Source organism: Pithys albifrons, chromosome 6 (genome assembly GCF_047495875.1).
Source record: "Pithys albifrons albifrons isolate INPA30051 chromosome 6, PitAlb_v1, whole genome shotgun sequence".
NCBI lineage: Eukaryota > Metazoa > Chordata > Aves > Passeriformes > Thamnophilidae > Pithys > Pithys albifrons.
The window spans coordinates 51,282,452-51,308,464 of NC_092463.1; the positions used below are offsets into that span (position 1 = coordinate 51,282,452).

Sequence of the window (26,013 nt, forward strand, 5' to 3'; positions counted from 1 at the left end):
GGATTTGCTTGCTTTGTATTTATGCACAGTAGAGTACAGGAGTTCATGTAACAGCAGACCAATAGCCCACCACGTTTGTTATCCTTTCTGTGGTATGTCCTTTACATGATGATTAAGAGCAGTTTTCACGTCACCAAGTGAATTCTACAATTATTAACTACATGGAGGAGTTTCTGCTTCCTGAAAGTTCATCTGTATTATAAAATCCATTTACTTTTTTTCAAATGTATATAACTTGAAGCTTGTGAAAGATCCGTTCTTGTAAAGCCTTTTAGAAACAATTGGTAGATATCAATGACTGTTAGTCTATATGTAAATTTAAAGTCAACATACACGATCTTTAATATGTCCTTTAAATTTCTTGTGTCTCCTTTTTTCAAATACAAGACAATTTTGCTTTGTATATACAGAAAAGAAGTTCTATAGCAATGTGTTTAATGCTTGGATAAACAGCTTTTCGATACTATATGGCACTGGAACTTAGGTAGAAGATATGATTCATGTACTAGTGGTTGAAATTTTGAGAGAAAATTGTTTTCTGAAAACAATTGTATTTGTTTGTATGCAGGCTTAAAATGCATTCCTCTCTTATTCCTGACACCTGATATGAGAAGGGGGTAGTATTCATCAAGTTGAAAGGTTCCAATACAGCAGAGAATGCAATACAGTAAGAGCAACTTCTAAAGGAGCTGCTATAGCCTACAAAAGTTATCACACAGAAATAATAAAACATAATCCAGTTTATATTTGGCAGTGAAGGGTTTTTTATCATGCCTTTTTAAGTATTCATAGTTTTCTACTCTGTTGGAAGGCGGAGCAGGTAAACCACCCGAGTGTAAATAAACCCTGCTCTCTCTGAAGTTACGTGGGTAAGGGTGATTCTGCAGGGAGACTAAGGGACATAGGTTAGCAGGTGTCCTTTTAATGCTTCCAGTCCTGATTATAAAAGTCTATTATTTTGTACTACAGTAGGGAGAGTGGGAGAAGAACAAGCCCCACACAAAATAACTTTAAAATAGATTAGTCTGAAATAGGCTCCTTTTCAGGTGCTCCAAGCTTGATTCTTCAGCAGTTACTCACAGTGGCCATGTCAGAGGGTTTATTTGTAAGCAGCAATATTCTGTTAGTGGGAAAGGCTGGTGGAAATCAGACTTAGTGATACATCAGACTCACTTATCTAAAAATAAAATTTAGAAAAAAATGTTGAGATTATTTGCGGTACAACAATTTATTGAAGCAGATTCTTCTGGGGGTTTGTTTGTTTTAATCTAGGTATTAGTGTGCTTTAAATTTTACATCTTCGTGCTTTTCTTAACTAGTAGGGTGAGTGACATTCATGCATTTCTATGAATGTAAGAGAGAAGTCTGGATGGGAGCCGTATGAAAGGCACCAGTAGGAAAAATCATCCCAGGGAAAAGACCAGGTAAAACACCGTGGGCGTGTATATGTAAGTGTTTATTTTTCTTTTTATTTTATGTTCTCCGTTGTTTTGTCCACAAACACCCAGAGCCGGGGGTGAGAAGCAGGTCACCGCACCGCTGGAGCAGCGAGGCCGGGGATGCTGGAGGCGGCGGCGGGAGCGAGAGGCGGACGCACCTCCCACCGCCCCGAGGCGCGGCCTCGCCGGCTCAGCTGCCCCGCCCGCACCCGCGCACGATGGAGCGCAGGGTCGCCCGAGAGTTCCGGCACAAGGTAAGGGAGCGGGGACAGGAGGGACCGCGTCCCCAGGCGAGCAGAGGCTGCGGGCAGAGCAGCCCCTGTGGCCGGGGCACAGCTCCAGGCACCGGGACGGGCTGCCGGCGGGAGCAGTGGGGAAGGGAGAAGCTCGGGGGGCTTGGCGCTGGCCTGCCAGTGGCGTGGAAAAGCGGGCGGCAACCTCCTGGGAGAGGATGGTTTAAAACCCTTAGAAACGGAGGGAGAGAACGGAAGAGCTTTTTTCCCAGTCCCTGTGGTTTCCCGGTGCTTGATACAACTTGCTTTATTTTAATACCGCGCCGCGCCCGTGCAGCTCAGGGCGGCAGCAGCGCAGGGGCTGAAGTCCAGGCGCTGGCAGTGCCCGTTCCAGCCCTGCGATCAGCCCAGCCGGCGCTCGGCCCCTGCAGTTCCACCTTAACATTCCCCAGTGCAATTGTGCTTGTGCAGTCATGTGCAAATGCGCTTGATACATGGAGCGACTCGAGCTGCCTGGCACATCACTTGTCATTTACCCAGTTAAATAAGTGCTCAGCAGAGCACAAAATTGGCAAAGGAAGCTGAAGAAGCTCTAATTCGGGAAAGGAAGAGGAAAATAGTTTACATGTTTAAGAGATGGTTTTGGGAAGCTATTTAGGACTCTCTCAAATTAAAGTTCTCAGTAGTATTTTGCTGGTTTGTGGATTTTGTTGATTTTGTTTTGTTTGGGTTTGGGTTTTTTTGTTTTTGTTTTGTTTGTGGGGATTTTTTGTGAAGGGGGTTTTAGCTGGTTTGGTTTGTTAAGTTTTTTGGTTTGGTTTCTTTGGAGGGTTTTTTTGTCAGCTAGGAAACACGATTTCTTTAAAGTTATGTAGTGTTTTATGGAAGTATCTATCATTTGGTAATAAACACATTAACCAGAGAATTGTTAGGATGAAGCAGAGTGAATGAAAAAAACGTCTCTGTGTCAAACTGAAGTTCAAAACCATTAAGGGCTGTAGCCATCTAGCACGTTATTTCTGCCTTGCTACATATTACTGTATAACTCAGTGTGGGTTGTGCAACAGGTTTATAAAGACTCTTAATTTCTAGGCAGATGGTTACCAGCTTGAACTTTAAACTTTTTCCCTTTCATTGGTGCTATAATTCATAAATTATTCAAGTCCCACCCCGATAATGTACAATGTATTGTCAGCATTAATGCAAATGGATAGGATTCAGATATGAACTTTATCTGTGTTAGAAGATACTGGAACAGGTATTTTCTTTAAATTATTTTGTATCATCCTGCTCCTAGTGGCCTCTGTGGCATCCAAAAACTTGGATGCTTGCTTTTTCTGTGACAAACCAGTAAAAATGCTCAGCCAGAGGATCTGAGTTTCCTCAATCATTTACCTTTTTTTTTCTTAGTAATTTTAATCAGTTTCCCCCATCAATCAAGCAGCAATGTAAAGTATGTAATCTATCCAAATATATTGACCAGCTTTTCCATTTCCTTTAGTAGTTTTCCAATGTCTGTTTAGCTTAAATAGAAATTTACATTATTCTTTGAAAGCTGACAGATTGGGCTGGTGCTGCAGTAGTGCATTATTGCCATCTGAACTTTTTCCACACCAAAAAGTGCTTTTTCCACCCCACAACTTGTATTCTATTGAATAAACTTATGTAGACTTGTTGACAGATTTCATTGTTCTTTTGTATCTAGGTGCAAATTTTGTGATGGATTTTTATTAATTGCTATGAAAACCAGTTCAATTTCTGTAGTGAGAGAGCATAAGCAACCATTTGTGTTCTAGGATTGTAAATAATTCTACTTCAGTGAGGACTGTTTAAATAAGCACAGAAAGTTTGAGGTTGGAAGGGCCCTCTGGAGGTCATGTGCTCCAACCCCCCATACTCAGACATGGCCACCAAGAGCAGATTGTCCAGAACTATGTCCAGATGGGATTTTTTAATATGCTTGTTTTATAAGGTGTGAAATCACCTATCCCATGCCGCAATAGTTATTTTCTTTAGAAATACTAAAATACTTCTGTGATCCAAGTTACATCACTGATTTTTTTTTTAAGATGGGGGCCATGATCTTCTAGGATTTATGAAATTATAGTGAGGTTTTAGAAGCTGATGATAAGGCTAAGTAAAGCATATGTCTACAGTAAGACTGTCCCAAGGAGTTAAAGAATTAGGAAAATAGTAGGAGATGCAGGTGGCTGTGATGCAGTGATAATTGGTGGAATAGAAGGCAGCAGGAGAAGAATGACCCATTTGGAGAGATAGCTCAGGAGGGTTAACCCAGCTGTAGCATTCTGAATGTATAAGAAGTTATTTGGGTTTTTGTTTTTGCTCAGAGGATGAGGAAGTTACTAGTGCAGGGTGAGAAGTACAGGAATCAAACTGGAAGACTGAATGTTTTGTAAGAATAGCAGAATTTAGATATGGCCCTCCATTTCCTAAGGAGGAGTGGGAATGTGTCTCTCAACTACCGATCAGAAGAAAAATGCAATGTTGTTTCTCTTTGCTTTCCCTGTCAGAAGAGATGATGATGGTTTTGCTCTTAGTGGTGTAGGGTTGATATGCTTAAACATTTAATGTTCTTCATGAGACACACTGCTCATAAAGTACCTTATCTAGGACTGGAGAAATGAGTTCTGTATTCCAGAGCCCAAATTGATTTCTATGTTACGTTTTTCCTATTGAGAAAGTGAAAAATGGATGGTAGACTTAGTTTTACATGTATCACTTTGTCCTGAGTCTGTGTACAGTATCGTGAATCAGTCAGTTTTGATTGCAGCTGTTTTATTTCCTGTTATGTCAGACTTTATCCTCTGTGTTTTGAAATTCACTGTGAATAAATTGGTTTACTCGCTGGTATTACTGTTAAGCAACCTTGAACTGCACATAGCTTTTTGGCCTTCAGGTGTTTTGAAAGTGGTTTTTCCCAGAGGAGACAGGTAACAGAAAACCACCTGTATGTGAAGTCTTGCCGGCTTTAGAGAGCCAAGTGAAACAAAAGGAATATGAAGGATGTATTTAGTTTAGAACATAATGCAAACCATTGCAAACCTAGAAATAAAGAGCCTTTCTTTAAGTATGCAAATTGCTGCTCAGTCTTCATGTCACAGTAATACTAGCCTTTAGGTCAGATGTAAATTGCATTCCAAAACATCAGACTTGTCCAGATGTAAAACTCATGTGAAATGACTTCTCAATGCAAGTAAGATTAGTTGGGGTCTCACTATCAGTGAATATAAATTGGACTCCCCATATAAGAATTTGGGGGTGTTGTTTTGCTTTAATTTGCTGTAATTATCCAAGAGCAGGCATAGTAACATGACACTGGTTTAAGTAAACGTGCTATTAGTGGGGGAGGAAAGAATAACTAGCAAGTTCTATCAGTTAAGAGCTGGAGTCAAGAGGAACAGAGATGTAGCAGTTTGCATAATGTTATAAGTGAGATCCTGAAATTGGTGGTTTGGCTGACAGAAGATAGATTTTATCAGTGTAGTGGTTTTATCTGGGACAGCATGTGCTACATCAATGAATGGCCAAAAAGATTTCTGAAGACATTTATTCAACAGTACAGTGATTATCAGGTAAGACAAATATGATATTATTATAATAATATTACTGTTGCATACATAATATATCAGCATTTACCATCTTGTCCAATTGTTGTAGTACTAATTTTAGAAAGTCTTGTCTTTGTGACTTTGTGAGGTAATGCTCTCTTGCAAAAAGATGTTTATCTAAAAAACATCTTGAAGTCTTTCCTAGAAGAAATCCTTGCTCTATGGATTAAAAGTCTGTGAAACTCTCTTATGTTCAACATCTGTGGCTATTTAGTCAGAGATTTATGATAATGTTGTTTGGTTTTCAGGTTAATCTATTAATTGACAATGAAGCGGAGAAGGATTACCTTTATGATGTGCTGCGGATGTACCACCAGTAAGATTTAGCTTTTATACATGTTTGTGCACAATTTTACTAATGTTTTTAAATTTAAAGAGTGAATGTTCAAGATTTTAAATAGTCTTTCCATATGATACTGGAAAAGGAGTTAAGTAATAGTTTTTATCCTGTTTAACAAAGTCTTACAGTTTCACAGCATAACCTACAGGCAAGGAAGAAGCATTTCTGTAATCACCTATAAAGTTACTTTGGTTTTATGACTTGGTAGTTTTGTAAAAGAATTTGGCAGATTCGTATTGGGGGGGCATAAGGGGGGAAGCTCCTGGTTTCTAAAATTGTTCTTAGGAAAAAGGAAGAGGGCATTTATCTAATTCCTTAATATTTCCAAATAATGCTTATTTTGCTACAGAGGTTTTCATTGAGATTGCTTTTCAAAGACTTTTGTTGAGCAGTCAAATAAAAAATTTGCACCTGTTTTTCAGAAAGCTGAAAAAATTTAGTCTTGGAATCTGTTTGGCATGTTTAATGACTCTGGCTTATTACAACACAATGGTAAAAAATTGGTAAGGTGATAGGCCTATTATCAATCCTTTTGCTGAACTGATTTAACCACAGTTGCTTCAGACTTGTATTATTTCAAATGACATCAGCCTCTGATCCATTGTTTTTCAAAGAAGATGAGAATGTATTTTCCACTCATCATAGAAAAGTGTCTCTGATAGACACTGTTTCCATTCATAAAGTAATAAAAAGCATCTCAGCTGAGTGAAATGTAGACGTTTCCATCTGATGTTTGCACTGAGCTATAGTTATGGGGGTATTCAGCTGCATATCTGATTCAGTTTCACTCAGGTCTGTCTAATTGCTTTTCCATTCATAAAGGCTGTTGTTTGGAAAGTCGATTGATTCAGTAGCTCTGAATTATTTAAAATCTTCTTGCAGTTAGAAAATTAACAATGCATATAGCAACTTTGCTTTAATTTCCAAAATTGCAATGGCTTGGGCAAAATTTTCAATATTTACGTGAACATGTGTTTATGATATATCATTTTTTGGAATACATTATGAAATGTTCCAGGGCAAAAATATGTGCAATTGCTGTTGAAGTTGCCAGTTAATGTCTTTTCACTATGAATACTATTTGGAGTATTTGACCTCTAATCCCATATAGATATTCCTGATCTGTATTTTCATTGCATACAGCTCAGAAATACTGTGTGCCAGGTCATTTCAATTATAAGAAAGGGAACAGCAAATAATACAGAGTAAATTCAACTGGATATTGTGTAAGAATAGCTCCACTGAACCTTAGGGAGCTGTTCCTTCACTCTTGCAGCAGTACAACAAAGCATATTTTATAGACCTGTAACTGTCACAGTGCTGACAATATCAGGAAGACCATTTTGCATAGCTCTTATGAAAGAGATGTTCGCAGCAGTTTAACTTCTGTAGGTTCTGTTTATTTGTTGATTGTCCTTCAAATTTGATTTTAAAAAAAATCAGAACTTAAGCCAAGTCTTTGCTCTACCATTAGAGTATTGTGATTTTTTTTTTCCTGGATTGAAGCAGTTTTTCAGTCCCCTAAGTTAAGGAAAGGAAGGAACTTGTAGACGAGATTTACTTACAAGGGTTCCTAAGTGGTAAGGAAACGAAAATCCAATAAGCAGGCATGTCTAATCTGGAAAGTTATTTCCAAACAGTTCCATAAATTTTGTGGAGACTTTGAGAATGAAATTAAGGATGCCATCTCCAAATGTGATGTGCATGATCTTAAAAGATAAAGTCAACATATGGGAGACTTCAGTTATTTTGAAGCAAGCAGTTGTTATTCTTCTTTACTTACAGAAGGCTTGCTTTCTCAGGCTCTATTTTGCTTTGGTTAAGCCAATATCTGCATAAGTAACTTGTTGAGTAGCTTAAAGGACATCCAATTATTGAAGCCACATGTACAGTAACTTACAAAACTATGCATTTTGTTGATTATGTTTATTACCTGTGCTTATTTTCTCACTGTGTTGTTGTAGATCTATGAACCTCCCAGTGCTTGTGGGGGACCTAAAACTCGTGATTAATGAGCCAAGCAGATTGCCACTGTTTGATGCTATCCGCCCACTTATCCCATTAAAACACCAGGTGGAATATGATCAGCTTACACCCAAACGATCACGGTAAGAGAATGCAGAACAATGCAGCTAACTTAAATACAAGCAGGAAATACTGAGTTTCCAGGTAAGTTCAGAGTAAAATATTGTTCATCTGTGTAGACCTGGGCATAGTTATTTTACTTTGCTGTATTTGCTAGAAGTACAGCTACCTGAAATTGTTTGGCAACTACTTTAATTTAGTAAAAGCAGCGTAAAGGAGTAAAAAAAAAATAATAATTAAAAATTTCTCATAGCTCTAGCCCTCTAAAAACAGACAGCTTCAGTGATTGCAGGTGTCTTTTCATATCACTAGTACTTGATGGCTTTAGCTAACACCCATCTGTCCAAACTTTGGTCAACTTGCTTTTTTTTAATGCCTAAATCCTATAAGAGGAAAAATAATGTCTAACTTTCATATGAGACATTATTGCCACACAGTGTTAAGCAGCTGAACACTATCTTATACTTTTGTAGCAAGCTGAAAGAGGTGAGATTGGATCGTTTGAATCCTGAAGGTCTTGGAATAAGTGTGAGAGGTGGACTGGAATTCAGCTGCGGCCTCTTCATTTCCCAGTTGGTTAAAGGAGGACAGGCAGACAATGCTGGACTTCAGGTATGAGCATTATATTCGTATAATGTTAAGCACTAAGGGTTGTTCTTCAGCATTTAGAAATTACTATTGTTAAAAATTCATTAGATATGTAAGTCAATGTGATAGCAAATACCATTACACAAGCAGTAAACTTGTTCCTTTCACCATTTTTAATGCTATGTAAACTTTTTTTTTTCTTATTTGGGATATGATAATTTTTGAAGATGAAAGGTTTTTCTAGAATGTTTATGCTCCATGTGTAGTAACAGTTAAATGTAAGCAGACGGAAAGAAAGATCTCTAGACTGTGGGAAGAGAGTTTTGTTGCTGAATTCTGATTAAATGTAGAACAGAGCATATAAATACTAAAAGTGTTAATTCCGCCTTGCACAGATATAATTTCTGTAATGAAATTATTTGAACTTCATGTATAAATTTTGGGGGTTTGGTTTATGCAATAAAAGAAAAAACCTACTTTTAACTATTTCCAGTGTCCTCTGTACTGCAAATAATTGCGCTTTCTGTGATTAAGTTTTAGATACATGAACTTGCTAACAAGGTTGGCAAAAATAATTATGTATAGAAACTTTTTTTGTAGATGAGTATTTAGCAATTTTCATTAATGAAATTTTGGGTTTGGTTTCTTTTATGAATGTGGCATTGCTTAGTGAAGAGAGAACTGAGCAATTGCTATGGCAGATGCTGCATCTTTCTATGACTTTGAATCTTATAAGGTATATTAAAGGTCTGAATTTGAGTAGAAAAACTAATTCTAATTTGTCGAGTCTGAATATTTGCTGAAAGTATTCATGGTTAAAGATTATGTTTAAGCTAGTCCAAAATGTATTAGACTGTCATGATTCATTACAGTGTTTAGTTAAACTTACATTTTTTGTAGATGTGCTTCAGTATTACCCTATGACTCTTACATTAAAAAAATAAAACAAATTTTTGTCAACAGGGCTGTCAAAGTTAGGGTTCCATATTTGTGTGTCTCATACTGAGAGCTTTCTAAAATCTAAATAACTGTTCCTGTCTCTGTTTGCATGTATGTGTGTGCTCTTTTGTTTGTGCATTCATAACTATATATCTGATTTAGAATCACTATTGAATTAGTCGCATCTTCTGTCAGCCTGCTCGGGACTGGTGCATAACTGGCTCTTTTGATGCTTTAGAAACTCCTTCTTAGAACAAACCATAAATTTTGTATGTAGTTAGAACTGAGAAGGTGTTCTAGGACACCACAAGCAGCGTGCTGTATGTGTTGTCAGCCTACTGTTAAGCATGGGATTTACCGGTGGATAACTCCAGAAAAGGACATTGATGCACCATCTCAAAGTTTGCACTACAAATCAAATGTTCATGTGCCTCATCTTCTGTGTTAGATGATGAAAATGGGAAGTGTAGACAAGAGAGTTGTTCCTGGGTTGTGGTTAGCTCTGTAGAAATATTCCAACTGCATCTTTCCTCCACTGCTAGAAAACTGAGAAAAAAACGAAGACCAGTTGCTTATGTGACTTTTGAAGGCATTTTCTGTGAAATACTGGAGGGTATTAGTGACGCTGAGCAATAAAGGAATTAATACCACTGTTTTAAATTATCATGGTAATATGTACATCCTAAACTGTGTTGCAGCTCTGCTTCTCTGCTTGTTTCAGGCTAATGTTTAGACATGATCACTAGATAAAGAGTTATGCTCAGTTGTGTTACTGTGCTGCTGTAAGGATGTCAGTTTTCCTGTTTTCTCAGTACACAAAAAGGCCCTAATGGCTTTCTCTGACCAAGGTCATCGTACTACATGTTGGTGTCAGTGAATGGAATTGTAAAGAATCTTTGGGTTGGGGTGTACAAACCGTATTGTAGCTCAGAATATGTTTAGGGTTTGGCAGACATAATAGGGACAATAAGGGGGAAGTATGCCTGAGACTGGCTTTGAATTTTTTAGGCTTAGATTATATGAATTAATACAAGCAGGTGGTGCTTTGCAGCTCCTGTAACTGCCTGACTTCTGTTTTTTGATAGGTGGTGTTAAAGCTCAGTCTAAAGTGCCTGAATAATAGGTGGCACTACGCACTTTCAGAACCTCACTGAATAACAAGACCTGACAGGCAGCCCATTGTTCTAAATTGCTGTCTTGCAGTAAAGCCAACTGCTTCTGAAATTTCACCCACCTACTTTATTTAACGAAATCTCTATGCATTTTCTGTCCCAAAAATGCTGTCTGAGAAAGGTATAATGATCTTCTATTATACTGTCAGTTTTACATCCTGCTGCTTTAAAAAAAATTCCAGTTCATTTTGCATGATTTCTCCTTGAAGTACTTTCCAAGCTGCATTAAAATGTCTGAAAAATTATGAAGGCTCACTGTGAAACTTGTAGTTTTGACCCTTTTTAGACTACAGTTTCTCTAGAAGGCTGCAAGTGTTTTGTTCTTTCATGAAAAAATGTACTTCATCTCTCCCCCCCACTTCTTCCTGATACTTACATGTGTGCGCATTCTGCTGAATAGAAAGAGATGGAGGTTGGTATGAATGATGAAAGTGGAAAAAGTATACAGAGTGTGAAATTTGAAACCGTTGATATTATTATAGAAACCCTTTCAATTTCCTAGAAGCACTATATATTATACTTCTCATGTTAAAAGTTACAAATAATAGCCATTTTGCTTGGGAAAAGTTAGGTTAGTATCTTTTTTCTAAAAAGTCTGTCATCTCCCTATTTAATAGGGAAAGGGGAAGCTGTGATATAATACCAAAATAATTGTTTCTGTTCTACTTTAATCAGTCCTGCAGACTTTTATCTCTACTGCTTCTGATTCTTTGGGTTGGTATACAGTGATACCAGTATAAAAGTAACAAAATATATGAAAACAACTATTAATTACCTCAGTATTAGACCAGGTTGTTCAGGAGAAGCTGTTTGAGTGTCCTAAAGAGAAGCAATTTGTTATGTGCCTGTACATCTCCTGAAGTTCAGCCTAGGTTGGGTTATTTCTAAAGCACCATCATTTATTGTCACACGATAATACAAATGTCATTAGGTTGAATGAAGAGTGCTGAGTTTCAGGAATTAAATGACAGTCTAGTAAAGAGGAGTACTAAAAATATCTGTATGGGAAAAGCTGGTTCTCATACTGGAGGAAAAAATAATATATGCTCTTGTGTGCATTTATAATTTTGTGTGTGCCTCTTAGGGAGTTGATATAATACTAACAGGTACAACTTGCTGAGTGAATGATGACATCCTCAGAGCAACACAAGTTCTGCTGGTAACAGAAGCCCTATGCTAGCACTGACATTTGCTGTCAAACTGAGGTGCTTCTGTGTGTTAAGGCATTGCAGTTAATAGCATTAGGTTAGGTAACCCATTTAAGGAATTAGGTTTGTGCAAACAGGCTCCATGGTCTGTTACAGCCTGCATGATGTGGAAGATGTGAGTATATGAGGGATCTTGAGCTAAACAAAAAGCACCTCCCCTCCTGCCAGTACATAAGATCAACAGAAAAGTTACACACAAACTTCCACTACTTTTGCAAGTGAGTAATCTAGAGAGAGACCAGAAATGGGAATGGAGAAAGCATTTTGTTATTGAGAACTCAACCTTCCTGTAAGAAGCAAAGATCACTCACTTTCCTACTAGTATAACCAGCACAATCCTAAATAGGCTGGAAATCTTTATGATTTTTAGAGCATATGAGTCTTTATATACAGTGCCAGACTTGTCTCTGAGCCATTTTGTTTCCAGTTCTAATCCTTGTCCTAAAAACATGTTACTCACAATGAGTTTCCTGAAGTGTCTAGGACAATGAAACAGCTTTAGACTAAATTCATAGAATCATAGAACACTCTGAGTTCAAAGGGTCCCACGAGAATCATCAAAGTCCAACTCCTGGTGCTGCACAGGACAACTCCAAGAATCACACCATGTAGCTGAGAGTGTTGTCCAAACACTTCTTGAGCTCTAGCAGGCTTGGTGCCATGACCATGTTCCAGATAAACCTTCTTGGGTTTGCATCAGGGAACTAGCTTACAATTTAGGGGTGTATTTTCATGGCCTTGCATAGCTGCCAGCCCTGTGAGATGAAAGGATGGGTGGATGGATGTGGTTTTGAATGCTTGGAACAAGTTGGTTGAGTGAGTGTTCTTTAATAGTGAAAGCTGTTGGGTGCAACTCTAAGTGACAGACCCCAGGTGCTTTGCCTTGTCAGATTCTGTATTTCTATCACAAGTTGCACATTCAAAACCCTTCAGTATTGACTGGTTTCTGCTCTTATTAATTTTAAACAATCTGACTAGCTTAGACTAGAAACATTCAAGATGGTAAGAGTGCAGGCCGTTGGCCTGGATAAGATTTTTTGGATGCCCAGTAGAGGGAGCAGATGTCCCACTGGTCAGAGGCTGGGGACACAGTTCTGTTCTCCCTCTGCAAGTGCGTTCTCTCCTGCAGGACAGTCACATATTGCATTTTCTTTGCTTTTGTAGCCTTCTGATGCTGTGTTGTGTAACATAAAAATCTTCATATTCAGTGGAAAATGTACTACACGAGCTGTGCTGGTAGAGTGGGCATGCCATGAATGTTTTGTGTACTATTACAGAGCATGTGACACTTCCTGAAAGAATTACAAAAGCTTGTGAAACAAGTAAAGAAGATAAGTGGGTTCTTTTTTGTTTTGTTCTTTGTGTTTTGTTTTGGGTTTTTTTTTTTCAGTTGAACAGATCACAGTAGGAAGGTTCAGTAATACATACTACATGTGAAAAAAGGCAATGGCATGCCCAGTGTCCTGTCACCCAAGGGTAGACCTGTCACAGTGTGTGTTAATGTGACAGTCCATAAGACACAGGGTATATTGGGGAATTCCTACTTCCAGTTCCACTCACTTCTCACACAAAAATGTGGTGATGCAAACTTGGGCCTTCTGTGCTGAGCTGCACAGTGTCAAAGGAGGAATCTTCAGCTGTGGCCTTTTTCTTTTCCTGAAACTGTTACCAAGGTATAAGGAAGCTAGTCCTCAGTGACGTGAACCATGAATTCTTCAATTTCGTCAATCATAGATACTCCCATCAACCTTGTGTGATTGAGAAAGCCGTAATTTAGTCTATACAACCACTGCAGACCTCTAAGGCTGGTGGCATTACCTGTATCATTTCAGTGACAGTAAAGTTGGAAAAATTCTGTGGTGGAGACTAGAAGTATCTGGCTCAAAAGGAGAAAACCAGAATCTGTTATATTAAAAAAAACAGGTCACAGGGTTATCTAAGGTAGCACAGTCTTAACAAATGCATTAAAGATAACAATACTTATTCTAATACTGTTGTGAATTCTTTATGAAGTCCATGATTCTATAAACAGGTAGTTGGGTTTACACAATGGCAGTTTTTTCGCAGCACCTTAGTAGATGAGTCTCCTGGGCTTCTGGCATTCTGGAAGGACCAACTTTTCTGATCTTCTGCAGCAGCAGTTGAAAGCATGTTCACAACTGATCTGGGTACCAGGGACTGGTGCACCGACAGTCCCAAAGCAAATTGATGAAGGGAAGGTTCCTCCCAGATCAGAACTAGTATGGGCAGTCTTTATATTATCTAGCTTTCACAAAGCATATTATGATGAACCTGAACTCCTAAACTTTTTAGTCAATAAAGGTGTTTACTGAGACTGTAAAAACAGTGCTCTTATTTGTAGCCTACCAGACCGAAACTGTAAGCACAGAGCCTCGCAACAGAGTATTCGTAGATAATTCTTTTTAATGACCATAGCAATGCATTCCACCCAGCTTTGTTGATAGAAAACTAGTTGTTTCAGCTTTGCTGAGGCTTGAAATCAGCCTGATGCAGATACCAACCTGGAAGACTTAGGCCTAAAGTGAAATTTGTGAGCTAGAAAATTGTGTTTAATGGAACATTTTAGGCAATCATTATATGGGATAGTGCTGCCATGAAAGCAGGCACGTTTGTGAGGTGGCACACAAAGTTTCACTGATGAAGAACAAAATCCTGTGCTCATGACATCAATGAGCAAAGTCCTGTCAACTCTCATCGCATTTTGATACATTTTACATAATAAATAGTACTAGTAGTTTAGAGGGAATGCTACTGGAGAACAGTAAAGCCAAAGTAATTGACTTTGCCCATGTTGAGATCACAGTACAGAGGTGTAAGAAGATGCTGTTGATGGTTTGCTAAAGTCATGTCCTGGTAATCATTTGTATATCTTACTGTGTAGTGGGTTGATTTGTGTTGCCTAATGGAAGAAGCTGAGCATTAGTTTTCATACAGCCATGTCACACAGTTCATGTTCAATCAAAATCTTTGCTTGTGATGCTTGAGCCAGGACCTCCATTTTTCAATCTTACCTTGAGCAGCTAATAAGGTACCACCTTAAATGAAGTGGGCAATGTCTCCATCACTGATTTCTTCTCAGCCTATCTAGCTGAGAGGGTCATTAAGGAGCATTTATTGGAATTTTCTAGTCTAGTCACCATAGTGTATCAAATTTGGATTTATACTAGAGGAAGGGAAGCCTTTGGATTGTATTCTGATAAATAAGATTGAAAATTTTGTAGAAGTGGCCACCCTGTCTATTCTGTCAGGGAGTGTTCTTGTGGTGCTGCCATTTGCCAATAAATGTAAGTGTGGTCCCCAAACAAAGACAGAGAGGTAAATGTCATTATAATAGTGCATTTTCTGAAACCAGAATCAGGGAAGGTAATAAGACCAAATTTAAGTTTCCTATTGATCAAAAGTAGGTAAGAAGGTATCTCATAAAACAGTGAAAGCAAAGTTAAACTGCTGAAGTGTAAAGGAAGAAAATCACTCCAAAATTTTTGGAATTAAAACATGAACACTTGTATCTAAGGCAATCTGTGGAGTAAAAATATGATGTGTAGAGACTAGGTAGTATTTATAAAATTATTTGGCCATTAGTCTGTCTTTTGGTGTTCAATGTCAAGTCTTAACAAATACAGGTAAATCTGATCTGAACATTACCTGAAATTCAGAAGGTATTCAGGACTCAACAGTGTCATATCTTTGCATCAAGGTGATTGCCAAATTGTATGATTGCTTGAAAACCTTTTAAAATACTAATTCACAATTATGTTTACTTCTCTCTTTCATTTTTGAGGTTGGAGATGAGATAGTTCGTATAAATGGATATTCCATTTCATCGTGCACTCATGAAGAAGTCATAAACCTCATTCGTACAAAGAAAGTAGTGTCTATAAAAGTAAGACGTAAGTAACACAAGAAATCACCTGTATCACCGAAGATTAGTAATAGTTTAGTGATTTTCATTAATAGATTGCTGATGATCTGTAGAAACTTAACAGAGTACTTTTCTTTTTCAGATGTTGGCATGATACCTGTCAAAAGGTAATGGTATTTCATTTGAAAGCAAATTAGATTATTTTCATTTAGCCTCTTGTATCTAAAGAATCTGTGTTTATTATAAAAAATGTTTTGAATGCTGATTAAAATGTTACTTTCTTTGTACTAAATGGGCAGATTTCTTCTTTGATGAATCTGACTTTTTATGCCAGTAACCTCCTTAATGAATTTCTGTTTCCTCATTTTTCATGGATATTTCCTGTAATTTTAATTATCAATGTACCTAGCTTACCAGAGAGCTTCACTGCTTCTTTATGTATGTATCTTCTGAGGATTGCTTCAGAGCTTAGAAAAAGTAAAATTATTGTCCACTTCCAATTTTTGTTGAAAAGTAGAATCTGTAAGTGTGGTGTTTCAAAAATTTTAGTGATGGGAGATGTCTCTCTGCATAGACACTTGTGTAAGCCATTGGAGTTATGGTTGTTTTTACAGTCTTTCTTAGTTTCCTAAAATTGTTTCACTTGAGAAGGTTTTATCAGTTTTGTTTGACCAAGCTGAAAAAATTGTATGTTTGTTTGATGTTGTATTTAAGTCGCTGGCAAATAAGCCAGTTGCTGTGAATGGTATCCAAAGAAAGTTGTAGATTCAAAATAGAAGGCCATATACAAAAGTAGCTTCCTGAGTACATTGACATTTATTTTGTCCTGGTATTTTAAATTACTTTTTCCTTTCAGTTCAGCAGATGAACCCCTGAAATGGCAATATGTAGATCAGTTTGTGTCAGAGTCTGGGGTAAGAGATCAGTGTTTTATTAACATATCTTCTGGGAAGTCTCTAATGGTTCTGAAACAGTTTCTTCTCTGACCTTATCACAGCAGCTATTGTTTGTATTTCTGTGATGCAGTATCTTGTTACAAGTGTTCTGTGAGAAACATCCTTTGTGATAGGAAGTTATTCTAGAACCCTTAGGTAAGGAAAGGACAGGACACAAATGAAATAGCTTTTGCTCATTAGTTGGTACTTTATTTTGCCTGAGCTAATTAACTTTGCAGGCTGTAGTTCTGCTGTATAAATCTTTATCACATTATTTTATCCCTATTAGGTATATTATTGGAGGAATGACTTTGATTGCAAGTGACTTCTAAGGGTTGCAGCAGTGAAAAGAAATACCACAATTATTGTTCTTTTGCTTTCAGGAAGAAAGACTTAGTTAAATAGTAAGCACTCCAATTATTTCTCCAGCCTTATTGTCAAGGAATGTCTAAATGATTATTTTCTCATATCATTTTCCTCTAATTTTCCTCCAATCTTTTCTGAGACAAAGTTTGACTATTTAAGTAATCTTCTCCAAACAGATAAGTTCAGTCTTTCACCTCAGCCATGCAGATCCACTGAAATTACACTGCTTCACATTCATTTCAGATAGGATAGGACCTTGAAGGAATCTTATCTTGATGTTGGCAGGGTTTCATACTGGCTACGTGAAATTTTATGCTAGTCTTGATACAAATTCAAAACAGAGTAACATCTGCAACATTTTTTTCATCCCCCTATAGGAAGGAAAGGGCAGTGTTGCTGGACTTGCTTCTTCTGGAGGTAGAGACAGTAAAGAGAAGAAAGTCTTCATAAGCTTGATTGGTACAAAAGGCATGGGATGCAGGTGCGTACACATTCGTTATTTAGTGGTTTATTAAGAGAGATATTCAAGGCAGTTATTTCCATCCCTGGTTGATATGATATTTGGAAAATAAAGACCCATGCTGGATCAGAAAGGCAAGCTGCAACAGCAGGATATCTGTGGCACATATTGCATATTTTTAGGCAAAGCATAAATACATGTGTTGAACGTTCTGTTATAAAACAACAAAAAAAATGGAAATTTAAAAATACAAGGAGGCTGAAAGTGACCTAATACAAGTTGTCATGGAATTGGATCTTTTAAATGCTTTTACAATTTTAAATACTTCAAATGCTGCTTGGTGACATAGCAAGTTTCAGGACTGCCCACTGTCAAGTTCACTCCCTAAACTTCGACTGCTTCCTGTGAGCCTGTTCAGAACTAAGGCATCATCATCATCATTGTCATCATCAAGCTATATCCAGTTCCTAAAATTAATGTTGAATTTTCAGTATTTTTATAGAAATATGATTCTGTGATTCTCAGACTCCTGTCCTTGCAGTTCAGGAGGTTTTGAGGTAGAAGGGATATGGTAGGATTTCTTATATATTTAGGAATATATAGTTTATGTTATCAGGAGTTCTCTTTCATGTTATTTGGAGGATATAAAGGCTTTTTTTAAATTATTTACAAACCTGGAAGGGTGGTTCAGCATCACCTGTTGGATATAAAACCTACAAAAGTAGTTTTTGTGTTTGGGCCCAGCTTAGATGGCAGCTTCAAGTTTCCGAGCTAGATGTTGGCCTCTGGTTGAAACATCCTTCTTACTTCTAAGAAATAATCCTAAAAAAGTAACATGGTTTTATGCATAGAGTATACTTCAATTCAGTGGGTAAATGTGAAAGCAATTAGTAATTCTTCATTGTGTTGCTTACTTTCAAATACTGTTGGTGTCCCAGTGTAGGTCAGTATACTATGTTAGTCTCAACGTCTCAGTCAAAATCAGAAGCCTGAATACTTTTCTTTTAGTTTTTTCTTAAGTAAGAGTTTTGTGGTGTAAATAGAAAAACAGGATGATAAATCATTATATTTGTTTCACAGTAGGCTAATACCATAAATGTTCTTTAATTAAAATAAATGATTAGAAAACAACTAAAAATACCCACTGTAAAACTACTACTCAGGATTACAGTATTATTCTATAAATATTATTCTATAAATGTTTTGGGTTTGTTTTTTTTTTTTATATTACCAGTATTTCCAGTGGTCCAACACAAAAACCAGGCATTTTTATCAGCAATGTTAAGCCAGGTTCTCTTTCAGCTGAGGTGGGCTTAGAGGTAAGTGTGCCACCTTCCAAGGTAGGTACCACAAGGACCTCTTGTTTGGTATTTGTGACTTCAAGGATTCTGGATCACTGCAAAGTGACTAGCTGGGTTGTTTCTCGTTGTTTGGTTTTTTCCCATGGGAAAGAAATAACTTTTGCATACACTTCAAATTAAGCTTGTTTCCTAAAATTTTAAGAACATGAGTGATCTCTGCCAGATGAATATTCTGCCAAGCTCAGGTTTTGATCTCGAGCAATGGCAATAGGAAATGCTAGTATGGGAGGATATGCAAGCCCAGCCAGTTTCTGATCTGCTCCCCGTGTGCTCTGACAGTACCCATGATTACTGTATGAAGGATGTTAGCGTATTTCTTTTTGTTTTCATGTAATATATGTACTAACCTAGTGTCCGTAGTAAGATTTGTGTTAATTTCTTTAGGTTGGTGATCAGATTGTTGAGGTAAATGGAGTGGACTTTTCTAATGTGGATCATAAAGAGGTAAGATCAAGTCTTCCTAATTCCCTGAATTGGTAGTTTTGAGCTTATTAAACATCTGTCTGATTTTGCTGGCCATAAAAATGTGTTTTGATGCTAAGCTACTAACTCAGGGTTTATGTATTGAACATGGGAATTTGGAGAATTGCATACCTTCTGGAAATTCCAGCCTTGACAACCAGCATCTTCCATCCGTTCAATTGCCTTTTATCACTTCGTTCAGACTGATTTTTGTTTTGTTTTAATTTGCAGGCTGTCAGAGTGCTCAAAAGTAGCCACACTTTGACTATCTCTGTGGTAGCAGGCGCTGTAAGTATTATATTTGTAAAAGCAAAATGTTTGTGAAAATTCCTATGTGGGCAAATAAATGATAAAAATAAGTGAATAAAAACTAAACCTGTGTTTCTTTAGAAAATCTGTACCACTAAATTCTGTCAAACGAGGACAGTGTTTTTTCAGTGGCTTTTGATTATTTCATACTATCCAAAGTATTTTCAAATGAAACAATTTCATGATTGTGGGCTGATGCAAAACATTTCCCTTTACCAAGAGTGGAAATTAAGTTTATTGTAATGGCTTCTCGTGTTTGAGAGATTCTGTTCTAGTAGATAGCTGCTTCTGCTGAAACATGAAAGGTGAATTGAATTGGAGTCAAGTAATTTTTTATTCAGAGTAGCTGATGCCTTAGTCTTATTCCAGGTTAATTAGTTGTGTAACTGTTTATCTGATTTCTCTAATCAACACAGTGAAAATGGTTTGATTTTCTATTTCCACTGTTTCTCTACAACAGAATTGCAAGTCTTTGGAGTCTAAAGCCAGCTGAAATTAATTTAATTGTCCCTCTGGCCTCAGTGTGACTTTTATTAAATGTTTTACTGCTTTTACTGACTTAATCCTTCTTATTGCAAAGTCTATAGTTATATACAAGAGGATAATCAAGTTCCATAGACTAATGGTGTTTCTAATTGCTTTGCAACTGAATTAAATAGGGGAAGAAAGATTTAATAAATCAGTAAAGCTACTTCCTAAGGATTCATGTATTCTGTGTAGCTACATCAAGGAATTAATGGTTTATTTAAACTGCTCTTACAGTAATAAAAGGTGCAGTTATCCAAAGGCCTTGTAAGCAGTGTTTAAACAAGTGCTTCAGACCAGTTGATTAAGCTCCAGGAACTCAACATTCTAAGGACTTCATTTCAACTCCCAGATACGTTACCAACAGTTGGAAAAGATGAGATATTCTCCAGCATGCATCACTGGAGTTGTGTCCTTAAAATGGCAAATTGCTGCTATGGAACTCTACGGTTCCACACTACTTCACCTTGCATGTCTCTCCTTTCCTCAATATAAATCTTTGTACTGAAGAAGAGAGAGCGAAAAGGAACAATTTCCCTACTCCTAGTTTTGGTCAGCAAAGACCATGGTGCAGAGGCATTCTTGAATGCCTGCTTTTGTTGAGGTTGTCCACTGTGAGTGCTAGAGGCATGAAAAATCCTAATTGGCACAGGTTTTTAATTTCAGAAATGAAAATCAGATAAATGTTGCCAGTGTTTCATGTATAGCACTATGGAAATACCTTTCTTGAATAAAATATAGTGCTATTGTCTTAACTGTAAAGCAAAGGAAACGGGAACAAAACCAACTGAAACGCATCAACTGTATAATGCTTTGGGAATGTATATTCTCTGTGTTTGGGTTCCCTGACTGATGGTACATTTCTGCAGCAGCCAGGTGTAAGAGTGTTAAAACACAGTAACTGTGTGGTTGTCTTCACACTGGGAGTCATTCAGTGTGCTGTTCTCTGGCATTTCATTTCTCAGATTTCAGGAAAGTATAATGTCAAGTTTTTTCTGTGTGTCACACTGAGCATGTACTTGGCATAATCCCCACGCTCTTATTGCTGACTATAATAATTGCTCAACTCCATTGAAGTGTTTAGTGCATCATTAACTTTGAGGCTGAAACTGGAATAGCTCTTTGGAATGAAGTGGTCAGATCTCCCAGGGTCCTTCAGAATGCATTTCGTGGAAAAAGTGATGTGAGGAAATGGCAGATGTGCTAGTTTGTAATTGGCTCTGAATTATTTCCTAGAAGAACTACATTCATGAGATTTTTTTTCGCAATTGATTTGAGTGGTGGTTTTGGTTGCAGGGAAGGGAGCTGTTCATGACTGAAGAAGAAAGACAAAGAGAAGCACGTGTCCGTGAGCAGGAACGCCAGGAGTTAATGCATCAGAAGCGTCTCGCACTGGAGACTAACAAAATCATCAAAGAGCAGCAAGAGAAAGAGAGATTGTAAGGATTCTGTATAGGACAGTCTGAAAAATTTAGCTTGGGTTTTGGGGAGGGTATAGAAGGTGGGAGTACACTGTTTCTTTGACCCTTCTCACTGAAGTGAGATGAGTCCCAGCTTAGATTTGGTTTTGATGTTGTAGAGTCTCTGTTCATAAAATCCTTATCCCGTGGTGCTCTGGGTTTTCAAAGCACCCTGGGATCATTCAAACGCATCTTGAGCAGAAGGGTCATTTTGCTCCCCGACTCTCATACCTCTATGACTCAGTGTCCTTATTATCCAGATGGTCAGGATGGTCATTTCTTCTGAAAGCTTCTTGAACCCTTGATATCTTAAAGACGACTTTTAAAAATTTTCACCAATATGTGTGTATTTACTGTCTATATCTTTTACTAACTATATGCTGACACATTTTGTCCAAGTTCTTACTAAGAAAATACTATTTTTATCATGCTGTCCTAATTCCTCTTCTTATAGAAGAAAACTGGAGATTTCCCAGAAGGCTGCAGAGGAAGAAGAGAGGTATCGCAGAGAAATAGAGCAGTAAGTAAAAACATTACACAGGCAGTATACTACCTGAAAAAGGGTTCCTGTATTTAGATCTGTCTGAAAATATTCTGCATGTTCCTTTCTAATAAAATTGTGTAGTATTTCCATTTAGCTAAATGTAGTATCTTACACATATCGATAAACACACGACGAAATAGGAAACTGATCTGTAAATCAGCAGCTGGAAAACAGGAGGCTTATGACAATAATAAATTCAATGTGAAATTGAAGTTAAGCACTTATTTTTAAAATATGTTATTAATATAGAGAGAAACTTAAGATTTTGAGGTAGTTTTGTGTGTCTAAACTTCTTTACCCTGTTGTCTGCATTTAATTCTAACAGGAAAAAATTAGAACTGCTAAGTAGTGGATGAAGGAAAAACAGAAGAATCACTAAATACTTGGAAAACATGCGTATATTTGGGGGCTTGATTACATATCCACTTGCCTTATACTTAAAAAAAAAAAAAAAACAAAACCAAAAAACCAACAAACCAAACCAGTTTATTCATGATTTGTAACACAGAATTTAATAGCCCTTTTGGCCTGTCAGGCAGTTCTGAAAACAAAAGCTATGTAGAGTTAGACAGGGGAGGTTTAGGTTAGATTTAGAAAAAGCTTCTTCACCCAGAGAGTGGTTGAACACTGGAACAGTCTCATCAGGGAAGTGGTCACAGCAGCAAGCCTGACAAAGTTCAAGAAGCATTTAGATGAGACTCTCAGGCATGTGGTGTGACTGTTGAGGATGGTCCTGTGCAGGGCCAGGAGTTGGACTTGATGATCTTTGTGAGTCCTTCCAACTCAGCATGTTCTGTGACTCTGTAAAATAAGGACTATGTGATGCTAATCAACTTAGTAGAAATTTCAGTCATCATAAATTTTAACTAGGCTTTTGCTTTTCTAAGGTGAGAATTAATTAAATTAAAACTGTGGCACCAACACCAGGAAGTTCTGTAACCTATTTTATTCAAGAAATCTGATTCTTATCACAGTCTATTCTGGCTTTAAAAAGCTGTGATTCTCAGAACAAGACACATTCAAGGGTTGCATCATGATATAGTCAGTACTATATTTTTATCTCAAGCATTGTTTTATATTTGGAGGTTTGAAATTAATCAGTATTACATATTGTTGTTTTCCCAGTAATTAATTTCCCTTCTAAATGATGTTGGAAAATTGCATGAAAGATGAGTAAGTTGCACAGTACCTGTTTGATCTGAATCTGCAAGGTGCAAAAAGGAATATATTCCCCAGCTATGACAAGAGAAAAACAACAGTCCAGCCATGGGCTCTATTGCAGCCCATGGATGGATTCTTATGCATTTCCCTTTTCTAATTCCTGGGGAATTGATAACATCCTGTTCTTTATTGTGGTCTAGCGCAGAAATCCCTGCAATAGCCAAAAGCTGCTATAAAAGCAGACCATCACAGGTGAAGAATGATTCCATTCTCCAAATCCAGCTTGCCCATCTGTTATAATGAATGCTGTATATCTGCAGTGCTCTTTGGAACTAACTGCATCTTTACTCAGGGAGAGCTTTCATGCCTTTAGGCCTGCTCATTTTAAGGTCTGGCATGGCTTTATACTTCTTTGTGTAGTTTTCAAGTGCTGCTTAGGCACTGTGAAGCTTTTCCTTATTACAATCCAAAATGTTAAGTCAGTGTCAATTTCTTTGGTGAGGAGAGGAGGGAGAATGGTAGTAGAGGAACTTAGATGAAAACTAAAGCTTAGATATAACAAGCAGTTGTGGGAAGCAGTTCCACTAGAATACAATATTTTTCTCTATTAATGGTTTGTGAGGATCACCTCTTGCTTGCTTTTAAGAATCCTTTCTGTAGGAATTCCTTGTATAAAGTCACTGTGCTGGTTTTTTATATCCTGCGTGCATTTTAGAAAAATTGTCAAATGTGCTTACGTGGCAGAGGTCCCTAACTCTGTGTACTTCCAGATGCAGAGTCTTGAAGTTACAATGTAACACCATTTTCTTTTTAAAATGAAATATAAAAACATTCTAACCATTGTTCCCTGCTATTGACTCTTCCTCTAAATTTAAATACTGAGCGCAGCTCCACATTTAAGTGTGCTTTGACCCAATGTGAGTATTTTTTCAATTTACTTTAGCTCATTTAGAAATGCAAAAGATAATCCAAGTATAAATGGCATTATATATATCTAAGACCTGGTAAATTTTGGCACTATATATCAGTTTACCAGTTCAATTCTGGCTATAGTCAAAAATAGATCCTTGATCACTTAAGGCACCATATACGAAGCTCCAAGCAGTTAGGTTATATGACACTTCTGTTGTGACCTACTTGGTATTTGCTGAATTTTCCCTCAAAATGTCCCTTTTTTTTATCATGGTGCCATTCTAGGTGCCTTCTAGGTATTTTCCTTGTCCTGCAAGCTCCTTTTTCCCCAAAGTGTGACATTCCCCCTCTACCCCTCTGTTCCCATATCTTCTCTTTTCTAGTTTGTTTTTTTTGTTTGTTTGTTTTTGTTGTTTTGTTGGGGTTTTTTTCATTTTCTTCCTGGAGTCCTGAACTGAATGTCATTTGTGTTTCAAGAGTATTTAGTTATTTTTGGGAAGAGTCACTTTTTAGTGCAAACTAGAACTATGTGTTTAGGAAGCAATCCTCTAAAGTGGAACTAAGACCTAGAAAGAAGACGTGTACTTTTTAAGTATAATTCACCATTGTAACCTCCACTTTAGGCATGTGGTGATATTCTGTCACTAATTGTTTTACTTAAAACTGACTGTTTTTCTAATAGGTACTTCCAGTTCTAAAAATGAAAAATTACTAGGTGAGAGATGTTTTTTTACTTCAAGGTGACAGTCAGTATTGTAGTGTATCACTGAACTTAGTAGCTGTGTGGTGTTTATATAATTCACCTTAAAAGCTCAATGTAAAATAAGAATATTTTACTCATTACACTTGATTTTGCAAATTATCTTAGTAGATTAGTAAATGAAAAATATTGATGAAAGGAATTTACTTTGGTGGAAGGAGCAGTTTAATATGCTTTATATTCACCTAAAACCAAACATACTAAACACTAAATAATTGTAATGAATATATATTGATGTTGTTGTTTTTATACTTGGAATTCCTAGCTGCATTTTTTTTCCTCTAGGATAACAGCAGAGGAAGAGAAATTTAAAAAGGAGTGGGAAGAAGACTGGGGTCCTAAAGAACCACCCAAGTCTCTAAAGAGTGTAACTGCAGAAGTGCACTCTGCCCCTCGTTCGAAACATAAAAGTAAGTAATTGATTTCAACTTGCTTCCTTGTATTTGTTTCAGACCCATCACTGAGCTGTATGGAATGTATCATCAGTTTGTGTCCAAGCCAAGTTGGTTAGAGCATGGTGCTAATACCACCCACATTGTGGGTTCAGTCTCTGCATGGGACATTCTCTTGAGAGCTGGACTCCATCCCTGTGGTTCCCTTCCAACTCAGAATATTCTGTGATGATGTGACTTGGTTATTTCCAGAAGACTGGAAGCACACAATAAGTAACTTTTATTTAACAGGTACCTATCTTACAAAATCTACATCCAGTCTAATAGTCATGGTTGTTAACAATTAGCAGCATCAGGCAAAAGGAAAAGGAAAGCCTACTAAGAAATGGTGTGAAGTACAAACATCTTTAGCTTGCAGTTTTGGTGTCTCACCACCCTCACAGTAAAAAAATTCCTCCTTAATATCTAATCTCAATCTATCCTCTTCTAGTTTAAAACCATTCCCCCTTGTCCTTTCACTACATGCCCTTTTAAAAAGTCCCTTTTCAGCTTTCTGGTAGTCCCTTTTAGGTACTAGATGGCTGCTCTAAGGTCTACCCAGAGCCTTCTCTTCTCCAGGCTGAACAATCTTCAACTCTTCTCAGCCTTTTCTCATAGATGTGCTTCAGCCCTCTGATCATCTTTGAGGCTACAACACATCCGCACCCATCCTATGCTGGGGGTCCCAGACCTGGGCACAGCACTCCAGATGGGGTCTCACAAGAGCGGAGTAGACGGCAGAATCACCTCCCTTGTCCTGCTGGCCACGCTGCTTTGGATGCAGCCCAGGATACAGTTGGCTTTCTGGGCT

General features: G+C 37.5%; 1 protein-coding gene across 3 annotated transcripts in view; it reads left to right on the forward strand.

The window, feature by feature from the left end:
- Positions 1-1,626: 1,626 nt before the first annotated feature.
- Positions 1,627-26,013, forward strand: part of USH1C (USH1 protein network component harmonin) — a 47,205-nt gene continuing 22,818 nt past the window's right edge. For all 3 annotated transcript variants that reach the window (XM_071558878.1, XM_071558879.1, XM_071558880.1), the window contains exons 1-14: positions 1,627-1,693; positions 5,550-5,617; positions 7,606-7,749; positions 8,200-8,338; positions 15,436-15,544; positions 15,659-15,683; positions 16,373-16,430; positions 17,195-17,298; positions 18,512-18,596; positions 19,023-19,082; positions 19,332-19,388; positions 21,231-21,373; positions 21,849-21,914; positions 25,057-25,181. In XM_071558878.1, coding sequence (XP_071414979.1) covers positions 1,658-1,693; positions 5,550-5,617; positions 7,606-7,749; positions 8,200-8,338; positions 15,436-15,544; positions 15,659-15,683; positions 16,373-16,430; positions 17,195-17,298; positions 18,512-18,596; positions 19,023-19,082; positions 19,332-19,388; positions 21,231-21,373; positions 21,849-21,914; positions 25,057-25,181 — 1,219 coding nt within the window. In that variant the 5' untranslated portion in view covers positions 1,627-1,657. The remainder of the gene's footprint in view (positions 1,694-5,549; positions 5,618-7,605; positions 7,750-8,199; positions 8,339-15,435; positions 15,545-15,658; positions 15,684-16,372; positions 16,431-17,194; positions 17,299-18,511; positions 18,597-19,022; positions 19,083-19,331; positions 19,389-21,230; positions 21,374-21,848; positions 21,915-25,056; positions 25,182-26,013) is intronic.